This window comes from Penicillium rubens (assembly GCF_028828025.1).
Source record: "Penicillium rubens strain IBT 27055 chromosome Unknown utg000004l_segment0_segment0, whole genome shotgun sequence".
In the NCBI taxonomy this organism is placed as follows: Eukaryota; Fungi; Ascomycota; class Eurotiomycetes; order Eurotiales; family Aspergillaceae; genus Penicillium; species Penicillium rubens.
The window spans coordinates 2407774-2420430 of NW_026890602.1; the positions used below are offsets into that span (position 1 = coordinate 2407774).

The 12657-nt window shown below is 50.2% G+C and overlaps 5 protein-coding genes across 5 annotated transcripts; 2 read left to right on the forward strand and 3 right to left on the reverse strand.

Annotated features, from left to right (window-relative positions):
• Positions 1-121: 121 nt before the first annotated feature.
• Positions 122-499, reverse strand: N7525_010891 (LYR motif-containing protein; the record flags this gene model as incomplete). Its single annotated transcript, XM_061215268.1, has 1 exon — positions 122-499. The coding sequence occupies one exon, from the start codon at positions 497-499 to the stop codon at positions 122-124; it is 378 nt and encodes a 125-aa protein (XP_061067780.1).
• A 705-nt stretch (positions 500-1204) lies between these two features.
• On the reverse strand, positions 1205-4379 carry N7525_010892 (putative Ras guanyl-nucleotide exchange factor RasGEF; the record flags this gene model as incomplete). Its single annotated transcript, XM_061215269.1, has 6 exons — positions 1205-1291; positions 1341-1769; positions 1829-3210; positions 3511-3705; positions 3770-4094; positions 4185-4379. 6 exons carry the CDS (start codon positions 4377-4379, stop codon positions 1205-1207), a joined length of 2613 nt encoding a protein of 870 aa, XP_061067781.1.
• Positions 4380-5649: 1270 nt separating this feature from the next.
• Positions 5650-6284, reverse strand: N7525_010893 (zinc finger HIT domain-containing protein; the record flags this gene model as incomplete). The annotated part of the gene is made up of 2 exons (XM_061215270.1): positions 5650-6160; positions 6214-6284. 2 exons carry the CDS (start codon positions 6282-6284, stop codon positions 5650-5652), a joined length of 582 nt encoding a protein of 193 aa, XP_061067782.1.
• A 1901-nt stretch (positions 6285-8185) lies between these two features.
• Positions 8186-9282, forward strand: N7525_010894 (NifU family protein; the record flags this gene model as incomplete). Its single annotated transcript, XM_002561123.1, has 3 exons — positions 8186-8470; positions 8535-9068; positions 9139-9282. The coding sequence occupies 3 exons, from the start codon at positions 8186-8188 to the stop codon at positions 9280-9282; spliced, it is 963 nt and encodes a 320-aa protein (XP_002561169.1).
• Positions 9283-10027: 745 nt separating this feature from the next.
• N7525_010895 (putative MFS alpha-glucoside transporter) lies at positions 10028-11652 on the forward strand (the record flags this gene model as incomplete). Its single annotated transcript, XM_002561122.2, has 2 exons — positions 10028-10192; positions 10240-11652. The coding sequence occupies 2 exons, from the start codon at positions 10028-10030 to the stop codon at positions 11650-11652; spliced, it is 1578 nt and encodes a 525-aa protein (XP_002561168.2).
• Positions 11653-12657: the final 1005 nt, after the last annotated feature.

Sequence of the window (12657 nt, forward strand, 5' to 3'; positions counted from 1 at the left end):
CAATGGACACTTCACCAGAAGACAAACCAAACCAAGCAAAGCAAAGCAATACCGAGCAAGTCAACAAACCCGCTCAGCTCAGCTAAACCTAACATCACAAACCCTCCAACACATGTTGTAATCACTCCTTCCCCTCAGGAACATGCAACTCAGGCAGATCAAACCCAACCCGTCTAGCCGTAAGACGAATTTTCTCCTCCTCATCCATGGTCATACCGGGATTATAGCGCTCAAGGAGCTCACAGTAGACACGCTGAGCGCGGGCATATTGAGCGAATTGATCCGCTTCCTGGATGCGGAGGGTGCGTCCCTCGTCTGTCTTCGGGATTGAGAAGGGGAGGGCATTGGAGTTTTCCGGTTGCAGTGAAGATGTTGATGGTGTTGAGCGGAAAATTGCGCGTAGTTGTTGGTGCAGTGGGGAGGGATTTGAGAGGTGGCGGCGTGGGAGTTCGCGGAGGAGGGCGCGATAGGTTGTGCGCGCTTGGATTGTTGTGGACATTTTGAAGTGGCTTGAACCCCGAGGGTCGTGGCTTTTTGATGGGTTGATTGGGGCGGATTTGAGATCCTGGTGCACCGGGGATTGGAGGTGAGTTCAAATGTTTGTCTTCGTCTGAAGCTGGTAGGAGGTTGAGATAGTCGGGTGGAACCAATTCACGTGATTGGAAGTGTATGCGGCATCCGCTACGCTACTTAGCGGTACTAGTTTCGACGTTATCTTGTATGTAGGAATCTGACAATTGTTCAATATTGGTATAGGGCTACGATCATATTTGTGGGTAGGGACACAAGGGAATAAATACATAAACATGTCAATATATACCGGGGTAGGAAACTGCTATCTGCAAGACAGTCGATGACCATCACTACCCACACCTCAGCACGCATATGTACAAAATGCCGTAGCGGAACGTTTTTTTTACTCAAGATGTATCAACCGTTACAACCGTCATATCGGCCTCCGCCGAGTTCATAACGAAAAGCAGGTAAAAGAAAACAACAATATTTATCAATCATATAGGGGCGTGGCGGCATGAGAAAGGAAGTGTAGAGGAAGGAAGGGTAAGATAGGTGTGGATAGGGTAGGGAGAGTAGGTAGAGAGGTAGGAAGGCGTTTGAAGAGATGGGTTGTCGTGAGCCTCAATTTATGTTTGAGACTCACGGGGATGAGTGCCTCAGGATGCCAGAGGTGTGGCCGAAGAAGCGACTAGGTTTGAGAGCGCAACCAGCCGAACTTCCTTCGTCCCTCGGCTCCCGTGGACGGTTCGACAAGCAAACTGCGAGCATACAAGTCCTAGATAATGTTAGTGAGAAGGACAATGATTCACGATGATAGACCTTACCTCTTCGTCTCCAGAGAGCTTCGAGTCCAGGATCAGCCGCTCAACATCGTCGAACTTCTGAGCCTGGGGATGAGGCGTCTTCTGGCTTCGTTGGATGCCGAGAACAACCTCACCCATGACCTCAAATTTCTTCCAGTTGATGCGAGATTTGTTCTCGCCGACAAATGTCTTGTTGCCTTCTTCAGCGGAGACAAGGTCACGGCGGTGGAGGGGTAGGAATGGGATTCGCTCTGAGAATGAATTTTCCCAAGCGAGACGGTAGGCAAAGTGGCTTCGTTGGGTGCTCATGAGGATGACCAGGCGCATAAACTCTTTCTGGGTTTGGATGGGGATCAGATCCCGAGTTTGCGTGAGGCGGTGGACTGGGGTGCCATTGATGGCGGCGATTACAGCACCCAAGGAGTTGTAGTTGTTTTGGCGTCGGAGTTTCTGGAAAGAGTTGTGTTAGTTACTGCCGACCGTATAGTAGCTGGATGAAGAAAGCCTACCACTGCAATGTTCATGAACTTTTCTAGCGCCTGCGCTCTATGCTTAGGCTTATCGCGCAAAAGGATCAGGCTAGCGACGAAGAATGCCAGATGATTGAATTGCTTGATCATCCGGTTAACGTTCGTCAAGCTCTTGACCTTATCCTTGTCTATGCCCGAGAGGCTGACATGACGAACAAGATCACGCGGCCGGAATGAGTTGTACATGATCCAGTCAATCCGCGTCAGTTCTCGTGCAAACTCCTCTTCTGGGGTTTCCATGAAGAACCGCCACTGGAGTTTGCTAAGTGAAGTCTTATGTGTTAGCTCGAGACGCAAAGCCTCTTTTTGGGCTGCTTCGAGGTTCAGCAATGTGAATGACTGGGTGGTGATGTTGTTGGATTTGTCGGTATTCGAGGAGACTGAAAGCCGTGATGTCGAATCATGTGGCCCACTACTGAGATCCAGTGCACTCATACTATAGATGGGGTCTTGTTCTTCTTCGGTGTCGTAGGTGTTGGTGATAGAGCCAGCGCCAGTGACAGCAGCTGGAGAACTTCGGCCGGAGTTGTCGAAGAATGTCTCAACCAGTTGGGGCTCATCAGAATCACTGTCTCCCCCGTATGCCCAGCCGACATCATCGTCTTCTGCGTTCGAGTCTAATTGCGACCCAATCTCCTTGGCAGCGAACATGTAGAAATGGCTCTTTTCGAGTACAGCAACAAACTCAATGATCCGTTTGCGAAGTTTGGGATGAGCGAAGTCTCCGGGATAGTCTGAAGCCCATTGAGCCATGGCATCGAGTAATCGCAGCTGATCCGCCATGCGGGCCAACTGATCGTCGTTGCTAGTCTCATTTCGCTCGAATCGGCTTATTAAGGCAGTTAGGAGACTTGCGGGAGCAGCGAACTTTCGGTATAGACATAGGAATATTGAACGGAACTTCTGGTCTTGTTTCGAAATCGGCAGGGAAATCAAACGATCGACAAGCTCATCGAACGATAACCCCGTCTCTGCACTCGAGTTGCTCTCGCTGCTCGGTTTTGGGCGCACAACTGCGCCAGGGCTTGCGGGCCGGCTCTGTCCATCGTCTCCTTCGTCGTCCATGTTTAAGAAACTGTCGAAAGCGTCTGATCCTCCACTGTGTCGCCAGGCGGTATGCAATCGTTGCTGGCGGTTATCGTGGTTAGGAGAGTGTAGTTCTTGTGCTGACGGTCTGCGGGTATTTAAACGCGCTCCGGATGGCGGAGTTTGCGGTCGCACCGGTTGCGAGTTACTGCGAGCATAACGGTGGGGATTGGACGTATGCTGCAAGTAGTTTCCATCGGTTGGGAGAGGGTTCTCACCATCCCCATCGACTTGATCTGAGGCCGTTTGTGGGCCGCCCGCGGCTGTGAACACGGCTGGGTTTTCCGAGTTAGAACGAGTATGATGCCAATCCGAAGGTTTTGGAAGAGAAATATTAGAATTATTGGCGAGATCTAAGAATGGATAAGAGAGGGGTTAGTTAGGGGAAAACCGAAAAAGAGTTCTATGGGGGAACAAAGTAGCGAACGCTCCTACCGCGACCCACCTTGGCCCGCTTCCGCTTGGGAGGTCAAGGCACAACTTGAGACTCGACGGTCTTCAAGGAGAAGGGTAGGAGAAGGGTTGGAAGAAAAAAAAAAAAAAAAAAAAAGACTTCACGTTAAAAAATCGCTCACCTTCTCGAGTAGAAATCACTGCCCCCAAAACCAACGCTATACACATGCGTTGAGATCGAGGCGAGGAAAACGACGTTCGATAGATCTCGTATCGATCATGGATCGCATCCACTCCGCTGTCTTCCAAAGGTTCAGGGTTGACATCGCATTTGCAGGCAACCTGCAAGAAAGGAAGATCCGAGGCAGCCAATGAGTCTAAATTCCGGGGGAAATCAGCCTAGGGACTTCCTAGATAGTTTCGACAAAAACCAACACCTACCAATGAGGTTCGTTGTCAAAGATAGTCGATCTGGCTTGGTGGCATCGTGTAGAACCAGAACCGCGTCAATGGCCGGCGCAGATCTGTCGCGCCCTGTATGCGGCCAGATGATCTTCTTGTCCTGATCGAATCGAACCTGGGCCAAGTCGACTTCCATCAGATGCACAATGTAGACCGATCCGTTCAATGACATTTTCTTCTTGTTCATAGGGGAGACCGGCGTGTTCTTCATATCCAGGGCACATTTGACAAAGCTGGTCTTGCCGGCATTTTCTTCGCCGGCCACTGCAATCGTCACTTCGGGGAAGCCGCTCTTGGGAGTTTCCTATCAAAGGAAAAGGAACTGTCAGCCTGAAGCTCTCTGAACACCGTAGCAACGGACCACTCAAGAGTCCGGGTCCAATTCGAGACGTACCTCCTCCTTTTGACGGAGTCCTGTGCCCTTGGTCGCCTCGCCCGTAATTGGCGACCCCTCGTCCTCCTCCAGCAATGTGTGTTCAACTGTCGTCCCCGTTCCTGGCTTCCGCGCCACATCGAGTTTATAAAGGCCCCCCGCCGGAGCTGAAGAAGTTCGACTGCCCATGCCTGGTCGTGAAGCTGTAGCAGGCATTGCTTGAGCTCGGTCACTGAGAGCTCTCTCTCGGCGAGATTGCTGCGAGACCATGACGGAAGCGGTCGGCAATTCCTCCTCAGAATGGATTGGTGTGACAGCGCCCTGGTTACTGTGTAAGTTCAGAGAGCAAGCACTGCAGCGCATCCATTGTCGGAACAGATCAAGTTCGGTAGAACAATAAGGTAGCCATCCGAGATCAGAATCGGGGAGTTGACTTGAAAACTACCCTAACTACCCGGAGCTGCGTCGGATATCTTGGGTCTTGGCAGTATCAGGGAAGATAAATGATAAAAGCAAACGGATCACCTTGGGATATGGACAGATCACAAAGACTGGGGAATCTGAAATTGGTTTGGGATCCTCTTTTCTTTCCTGGTTATTGCGGTTCTCGCATTTCATTGGAAGCCCAAGAGATCTTCGTGGTCAGGAAAGCGGCTCAGCTGAAGTCGACACATGGTAATCTTTGAAGTCTCAAAATGAGTGGCCACTAGAACCGAGGCTGGGTCTAGGATGATTTTGCCTAGTCGACAGGTCTATATTGTACAATGTTGCATGCATTATTTCTTTTTGGTATTTGTTGCTTGACTACGGAACTGCAGTAGCTTTCTTTCACTGCCGTGTCATCCTCGGAAACAGCCTTGGAAAGAGCTGTTTGTCTTTGCATCCCACACAGTCTGCAGAGTGCAGCTTAGGCTGCTCTGCTCATGCGAGATTCTCCATGTGACTAGTCAGAAACATGCAGATTCCGAGTTTTCAGTACTTTCGTACTGTTCCCACTGAAGTTTCGGTCTTCGGAGTTCTGGGCCGTTGGCATATGCTCCGCTTTCTTGGGGGCGCTAAAAGCGACGCTAATCCGCTAATCCGACCATGTAGGACTTCGGCTTTTGGTCTTGGCTATGGTAACGTTGTATGTTGTGCGATATTGCACTTTATGAGCTCTGAGGGCCAGTGCTCAGCGCTTTGATCTACCCTGGACTACTGGTAAATACGCTAGTCGGCAACCTTGACAGCCGGTAGTATGTATGGTATGTATTGGAGGAGAATGGACACTCATAAGTTGCATGAGGCTGAATATATCTGAAGCTGTCAAATCTGACAGCTACTCTATTGGAACAGTGAAGGTAGATCAAAAAGCCCCACCCACCATCTCGTAGATTCAATCTGCATGTCTCACTTACACGGACTCAGCCTGTGAATATGGTGCGATCAAGGTATATGTGCCGACCGTCCAACTCGTATGTTGCTTTTCCCAGAAATTATGGATGACTTAGGCTGAGTCGTTGCCCTGTTTGACAAGCGCCATAAACCGCATGAAAGCCTCAGCGGTCTGGCCAGTCTCCGTCCCTTCCTCGCAATCCTGCCTAAGCTTGCGGACTCTGCCCAGGCCGCGGTTGAAGCCTTTCTCGGATGTCCATGGGCCACGGCTACGAGGAGTTAACCCTCCACGGCCTCGCCCGCGGCCACGCCCACGCCCTCGTGCGGGCGCTGTATAGGATTCTACCCATTCTTCCTCCAGCGTTGACTGGTACATCTCTTGTAGCTGACTGCGGAGTTCCGGGTGCTGGCTGAGAAGCTCTTTCATCTCGGAGGATGCTGCCACAGCTGCGGGGGTCATCGCAGGGGGATGGGCAGCAGTCGGCTCTGTAGCTTCGGGACCGTTGGTGTCATTCTCGGGTGTGGGATCGACATCGGGTGCTGGAGTGTTACTCGGTTCCGCATTCGACAGTGCTTTCGGGGCACAGTATATCTTATGTGATTGGGTGCATGCAAGTGAGCAACTAGATTTATGACTCTTAGCCACTGGTCCACGTATGGATAGGGGAGTCGATACCTCATCAGTGCGCATGTCGGACAGCGATATTTTGAGGGCTCTAAAGAGCAAACCTCACAGGAACCAGGCATTGTGTCGATTTCCCAATGAATCCATCAGCTGCACAGCGATCAAACTTGCTAAACTTGCTCCCTCATTTTTCACTGGTCCACGTCCTGCTCGAGAATGATGCAGGATAAGGCCAGGAAAGTTAAGCTACCCGATTTGCATGTTTTGCACGAAAAATAAGAAGCTCGGGTCATGTGTTCTGCCTCAGGCAGCAAATATATTCGGCACACTCGACAAGAAACTCCATAAATTTGTGACGTACTAAATTTGAATCAAAAGACTGCAAGATATATGCAGAAAGCTCGAAGGGGATGTCAAAATTTTCCCCGGAGACTTGGTTGGAGCCTGATGTCCACGTCCAAAATCGAATCCCTGTCTAGTGTGACGAGACAAACCCAGAATGCACGCGATGCATCAAGAGCCACGTTCGCACGGGATATGCAAGGGATCATGTCTTTATCCATCACTCAAGAGCCAAAGCATGATATTCCCTACAATGGACGCGACAATCACTTGCACACTAGCCCGATCATAATAGGTGGGTTCTGATCTCCTGATCTCCTTAGGTCGATTGTCAACCCCGGGTGCAAATGGAAAATGTTGGAAAACTGCTAGTTGCCTTACAACTGAAGCATCCACGGGCCTATTCATGACTTGTCGAGAGCATGTTGGCACCCACCTGCAAGACAAGGACACCTTCGTCCATTGTTGCGAGCAGTCCTACTTACTAGGTGCCAGTCGTCCCACACATGCAGGGCCTGATTGCTGCACTATGTTGCTTCTTCGTCTAATAGGGCACGTCATTCGGCCACGTACCTAGTTTCTCTCGCTGCCCTCTTCAAGTCATGACCGCCTACCGGATCCAACCCATCAATGGAGCGTTTGGTAACTCCACGTATTCTGTTCCGTTTGCTATTCCACCACTGCCAGTGCCATCCAGGCACCACTGCAAAGACCAAACCAGAATTTTCAGCTGCTGGTGTGGCTCGCTTTTTTCAACTTCTCTTACCTATTTATATCACCTTCATATCTCAGTCAGGAGAGGTTGCTGACAGAATGACCAGTTGATCAATGCCTCGGATTCAGGACGTGGCTGGCCCATACACAGGGAAGCAGTGCTATTCTTATCCCTTAAGAGTCCTAGTATAATGAAGCATATCCTTTACCGCCAATTCATACTTCTCACAATAGGTCATTCTATTGCATTCGACAATCTTGGCGTGAGCCAGGCACGACCGGTCAACTGAAGAGCACATATTATATTGCTAGGTATCCTTGAATTCTTGGCTCATCCTTGTATTTATGAAATGCGAGAGAAGCTTGATACAGTGGGACCGCCGAAATATTGGGCTGAACCCTTGTGTGGTCATGTCCTAGTCAGTTCTTCCCTTCGATTGAGCTCGATCATTGCATGGCTCAAGCCCTCAAATGTTGTTTCCGCATGTCGTCGAGTTTCTTGAGACGGGGCTGGCTCGCACCGGTTATACGGGACGAGTTTCATCCTGGGATTAGGAAGCTTTCTAATAAAGCGCAGGCAAAGTTCATTCTCCAATGTTATTCGGTCATTAGACTTTCCACTTTTTATACAAGCCAGCCTTCGCTTCGAGGCTGACATAGAGAAGGTTACTTTCGGAAAGCCTGATTGTGCGTAAAGTTCGATCATGATGATTCTCTATCTGTGTGTAGATGACTATTGACCATGAACGACTGGTTTCTCAATCTCCGACAGTCGGCACATCCATAGTTGTAATCGTGCAAAACGTCTCTTCTGATTGGCCGAGAAACTGTCTTCATTTGTCATCCGGTAATGATCTCAGATCACGTGTAATCAAATTGCGTCAGAGCGGCAGCCGGAGAGACCCTCGAATGTTTTTTCTACAATTCACCTGTTATCAACTATCTTGCACAGTCCACCCATAACATAATGTCTATGAGCACTCCATCTACAACGATGTTCCGCCGCGCTCTGCTAAGCAGCCGTCTGGCCACCCCCGTCGAGTGCTCCGCCCGAACGATCACACCGGTGTTCGCCCGCTACAGATATGTGTCAAGCGCAGCCCGACTCCCGACCATCACAGCATCAGAGACCCGTCGCCGACCAACAGTGCGACCGCACCAGCAGCCCGCCTCGCAGGGCGGAGTGAATGGCCTCTCACCAACCAGCAAGCGCACCATTTTCATCCAGACCGAGAACACCCCCAACCCCGACGTAAGTCCCGGAGCCCAATTATATTCGACAAAAGATACCGAACTGACCTTTCATCTCCGACCAGGCCTTGAAGTTCATCCCTAACCACCGCGTCCTCCCAGAGGACTTCCCCAGCACATTCCTCGAGTACATGTCACCACGCTCAACCCTCGCACCGCCACACCCATCCCCGCTCGCGGCAAAACTGCTCGATGTCGAAGGCGTTACATCCGTCTTCTACGGCACAGACTTCATCACAGTTACCAAAGGCAGCGACGCGAACTGGGCGCACATCAAGCCGGAAGTCTTCAGCATCATCACGCAAGCTGTGACGTCTGGCGAGACGATCGTGACGACGATCGAGGGTGCTGTCGACGGTGAGCAGGAGAGTGGCGAGGACTCACTCTCCTTTAACGAGGATGATGACGAGGTTGTCAGCATGATCAAGGAATTGCTCGAGACTCGTATCCGCCCTGCTATCCAGGAAGACGGTGGTGATATCGAATTGAAAGGGTTCGAGAATGGCATTGTTATGTTGAAGCTGCGTGGCGCTTGCCGCACCTGCGATTCCAGCACTGTTACCTTGAAGAATGGCATTGAGTCTATGCTTATGCACTATGTATGTTCATCCCCAGCACTTCGTTTCTTTGGGCTTGACATGAGAATTTTTTGCTAACTTTGCATTTCAGATCGAGGAGGTCAAGGGTGTTGAGCAGGTTATGGATGAGGAGGAGATTATTTCCATGCACGAGTTCTCCAAGTTTGAGGAGAAGTTGCGCCAGCAGAAGGGCGCTGCTGCTACGGCTGGTGCGCCCTTGGACAGTGCGCCGTAAAATAGGTCATTTGGAAGCATATACCTTGTACATTAGTCTTTAGAAGTGGAAATGAATGCTAAGTAATTTGATTGCATTACGTCCAAGGCAATTGCCATTTTCGTGTAATATTAGAGAGATGCTTGGTTTCTTACAAGGTTACGCAATCTAAAGCAGAGAAACAACCAGAAGTGTTCCCATTTACTCGGTGGTGAGTGTGATGGAAGCTTCCAGCCGGTCGATTGCAGATATCTCCAGTTACCGACTTGCGTGCAAAGTCTATATACCTTGGGATGATGGCAGGCATTCACGACTTGGCTGGTGACCTTTTTATGTCGTACATGTATAATGCCGACTCTGGGTACTCGAACTGACTCTGCATTTGCGGTTGCTTCGGTATTGCATACCTGCGGAGCTTGGTCAAGTGTCCCAGAGACACCTAGGTTCGACGGAAGACATTGACAATCTCTACTAAACGTCCGGGCAAGACAAGCACTTCGGGGCTGTCATTGACACAGAGAGGTTTGTATAACCTCAACTGTTCTCAAGTAAGACGTGTTTTGATATTGGCAGTGCGTAACAGATTTTAGAGGCTTATCTGAAGTTATACCGCTACAAGTCCCCAAAATAACCCTCAAGGTCCTCTGAAAACGGCTCCACTTCACGGCATCCTCCGCTGTAACCGCATGCCAAGCCTTGGCATCTAGATATATAAATTCAACTTTCTTCTTTCATTCGAATTCCATTGGTTTGTGCGACGAAGAATATGGGAGCAGAGAAGGGGACCACGGTGGTCCAGAGCCTTCCTGTCGAGGCCACGGAAGAAGCCGAGCTGTCATTCCAGTTCACGAAACAAGAACATGCCCTCACATGGTGGGATGCCATGCGTCTACATTACCCCGCCATTGGCTGGGGACTTTTCATGAATATGGTCAGTCCCAAAATTTCCGAGACATGGTTCCATACTCATTTTGTCAGGCAACCATCCTGAAAGGCATCGATGGTGGTATCGTCCGCAGTCTGGTTGGCCTTCCCGTCTTCAAGGAGACATTCGGCTACAGCCGCGACGGGAAATACATCATCGCAGCAAAATGGCTCTCGGCCTTCGGATATGCCAACCTCCTCGGTGCAATTGTCGGCGCGCTCTGTTCCGGCATTGCCTATGAACGACTGGGGCCGCGCCGAATGACCGCCGGCTGCTGCGTACTATCGATCGCATTCATTTTCATCCAGTTTTTCAGCTCTACGCCGGCACAGCTCTTCGTCGGCGAACTCGTCAATGGGTGCATCATTGCCTTCTATCCGATTTGTGCTTCGGCATACGTCGGCGAAGTTACCCCACTAGTGCTGCGTGGGTTCGCAGCCACGATGACCAATCTCGCCTTTTCGATTGGTTCGCTGATCGCCTCGGGTATCCTCAAGGGCACGGAATCTTTGGATAGTCAGTGGTCGTATAAGATCCCTATAGCAACTCAATGGGCTTTGCCCTGCATTATGCTGATCCTGGTGGGGTTCTGTCCTGACCCACCTTACTGGTTGTGTCGTAAGGGCCGCTACCAGGAGGCTGCGGTATCACTGCGTCGTCTCGCAACCCCCACTGTCGATGTCTCGCAAAAGCTGGCGCATATCAAGCAGACGCTGCGTATAGAGGAAAGCTATCAGGGTGAGCGGCCCACCTATCTCGACTGTTTCCGGGGGACCAACTTCCGGCGCCTGGTTGTTTGCGTCATGGCGTATGACATGCAGGCATTTACCGGTAATGTGTTCTTTCTCACATACGCCGTGCATTTCATGGAGTTAGCCGGTTTGGATGCGTCTGATGCCTTTTCGATGAATATTGGGCTGACGGCCCTCGGCCTTCTGGGCACGTGCATCTCCTGGTTTCTCCTTTCCTATGTCGGTCGACGAACCATGTACTTGTTTGGATGTACTGTGCTCGCCATCGTACAGTTTATAATTGGCGCCGTGGACCTCGCTCCGCGACAGACGTCTACCACCTGGGCGCAGTGCGGCCTGATGCTAGTCTGCACTTTTGCGTATGACCTAAGTCTAGGCCCGTTCTGCTATGTGCTGCTGGCAGAGGTATCTTCGGCCAAGCTCCGTGGGCTGACGATTGCATTATCTACCGTGACTTGTTTTGTCTGGTCGGTAGTATTTGCAGTGGTGATACCGTATGCCATGAACGAGGATCAAGGAAACTGGCGCGGAAAGATTGGTTTCCTCTTCTCCGGGCTTAGTATGCTCTGCGCTTTGTACTGCTTTTTGTGTATGCCGGAGACAAAGGGTCGCACGTTCGAAGAGCTGGATATTCTCTTTGAGCGCAAAATCCCTAGTCGGAAGTTCAAGTATTATAAAGTGGATATCGATGTTGGTGGGAGGCGGTTGGAGTGATCGGTTTATAGATTAGGACTGTAAATAGAATAAATAGAATGGTTTCCCAAGGACAGCGCCATCGCACTGTTGGAGGGAATTCCATATACAACTTTGACAACATACCTAGCAAAGCCGCACACACTCTCGATTATTGCGTGACGATAAGTCTGATTAGACAGTGTAGTACTCGTGTCTGGCGACACCAACAAGCTGTAACCCATGTCATCTGTCTTCCTGTGAATATCGATGTTGTCTTTTGGTTATGGGATTGATTCGATACCAACAGCATGCTTGCTTAGAATTGCCACAAATCCATGGTAAGCACCTGCAGAGGGAACATTTATAACGGCAACGACCATCGACAAACCAGGTGATAGATGAGGTTAGGTTCCAATGTTGGGAGCTGCAGTGCATGCACGGCCTTGGCTTTCCCATGGTTCCAAAGTTGAGCAACCAAGTTAGGCGATCCTCATTTCAAGCTTCCCCGAGGTCCCTCTCGCCACCTTATCACTTGGCCACTTTGCTACGCATGCTAGTGTAGATGATTGGTTCGCCAATTAAGGCTTTTATTTGGGTGTGGCGATTGCTCTATACCAGCACTACTATACAATGATCCGGTATTGGAAGATACGAGACTAAGATACAGAAACTGTGCCAATTGACCAGATGTAGTACTGTCCAAGCTTGGCGTGTCTTGGCCCTAGGGCTTGAGACCGAAGTCCGTACTATAACTTATGTATAGTGCAAATATTTAGAGTTCCGGTGAGATCGACAGTTACTGCTCCTGCCTAGCTGGGGGATAAATTTTGCGGGGTTCCTATTACTATGAAAAGAACAGGACACAGCCCTGGAAGACACAGGACAGTTTTCCAAATGCACCTCATAACGGCGCCTAGCAATACCTAGGTTAGCAAACAAGTAAAATGGAGTCATAGCCAACCGTTGGATGTTGCAGCATCTTGTGCCAGGGAATAAACCCGGTCGGAGGCCCAGGGCAGAATGTGATTCGTCAGAAAATAGAAC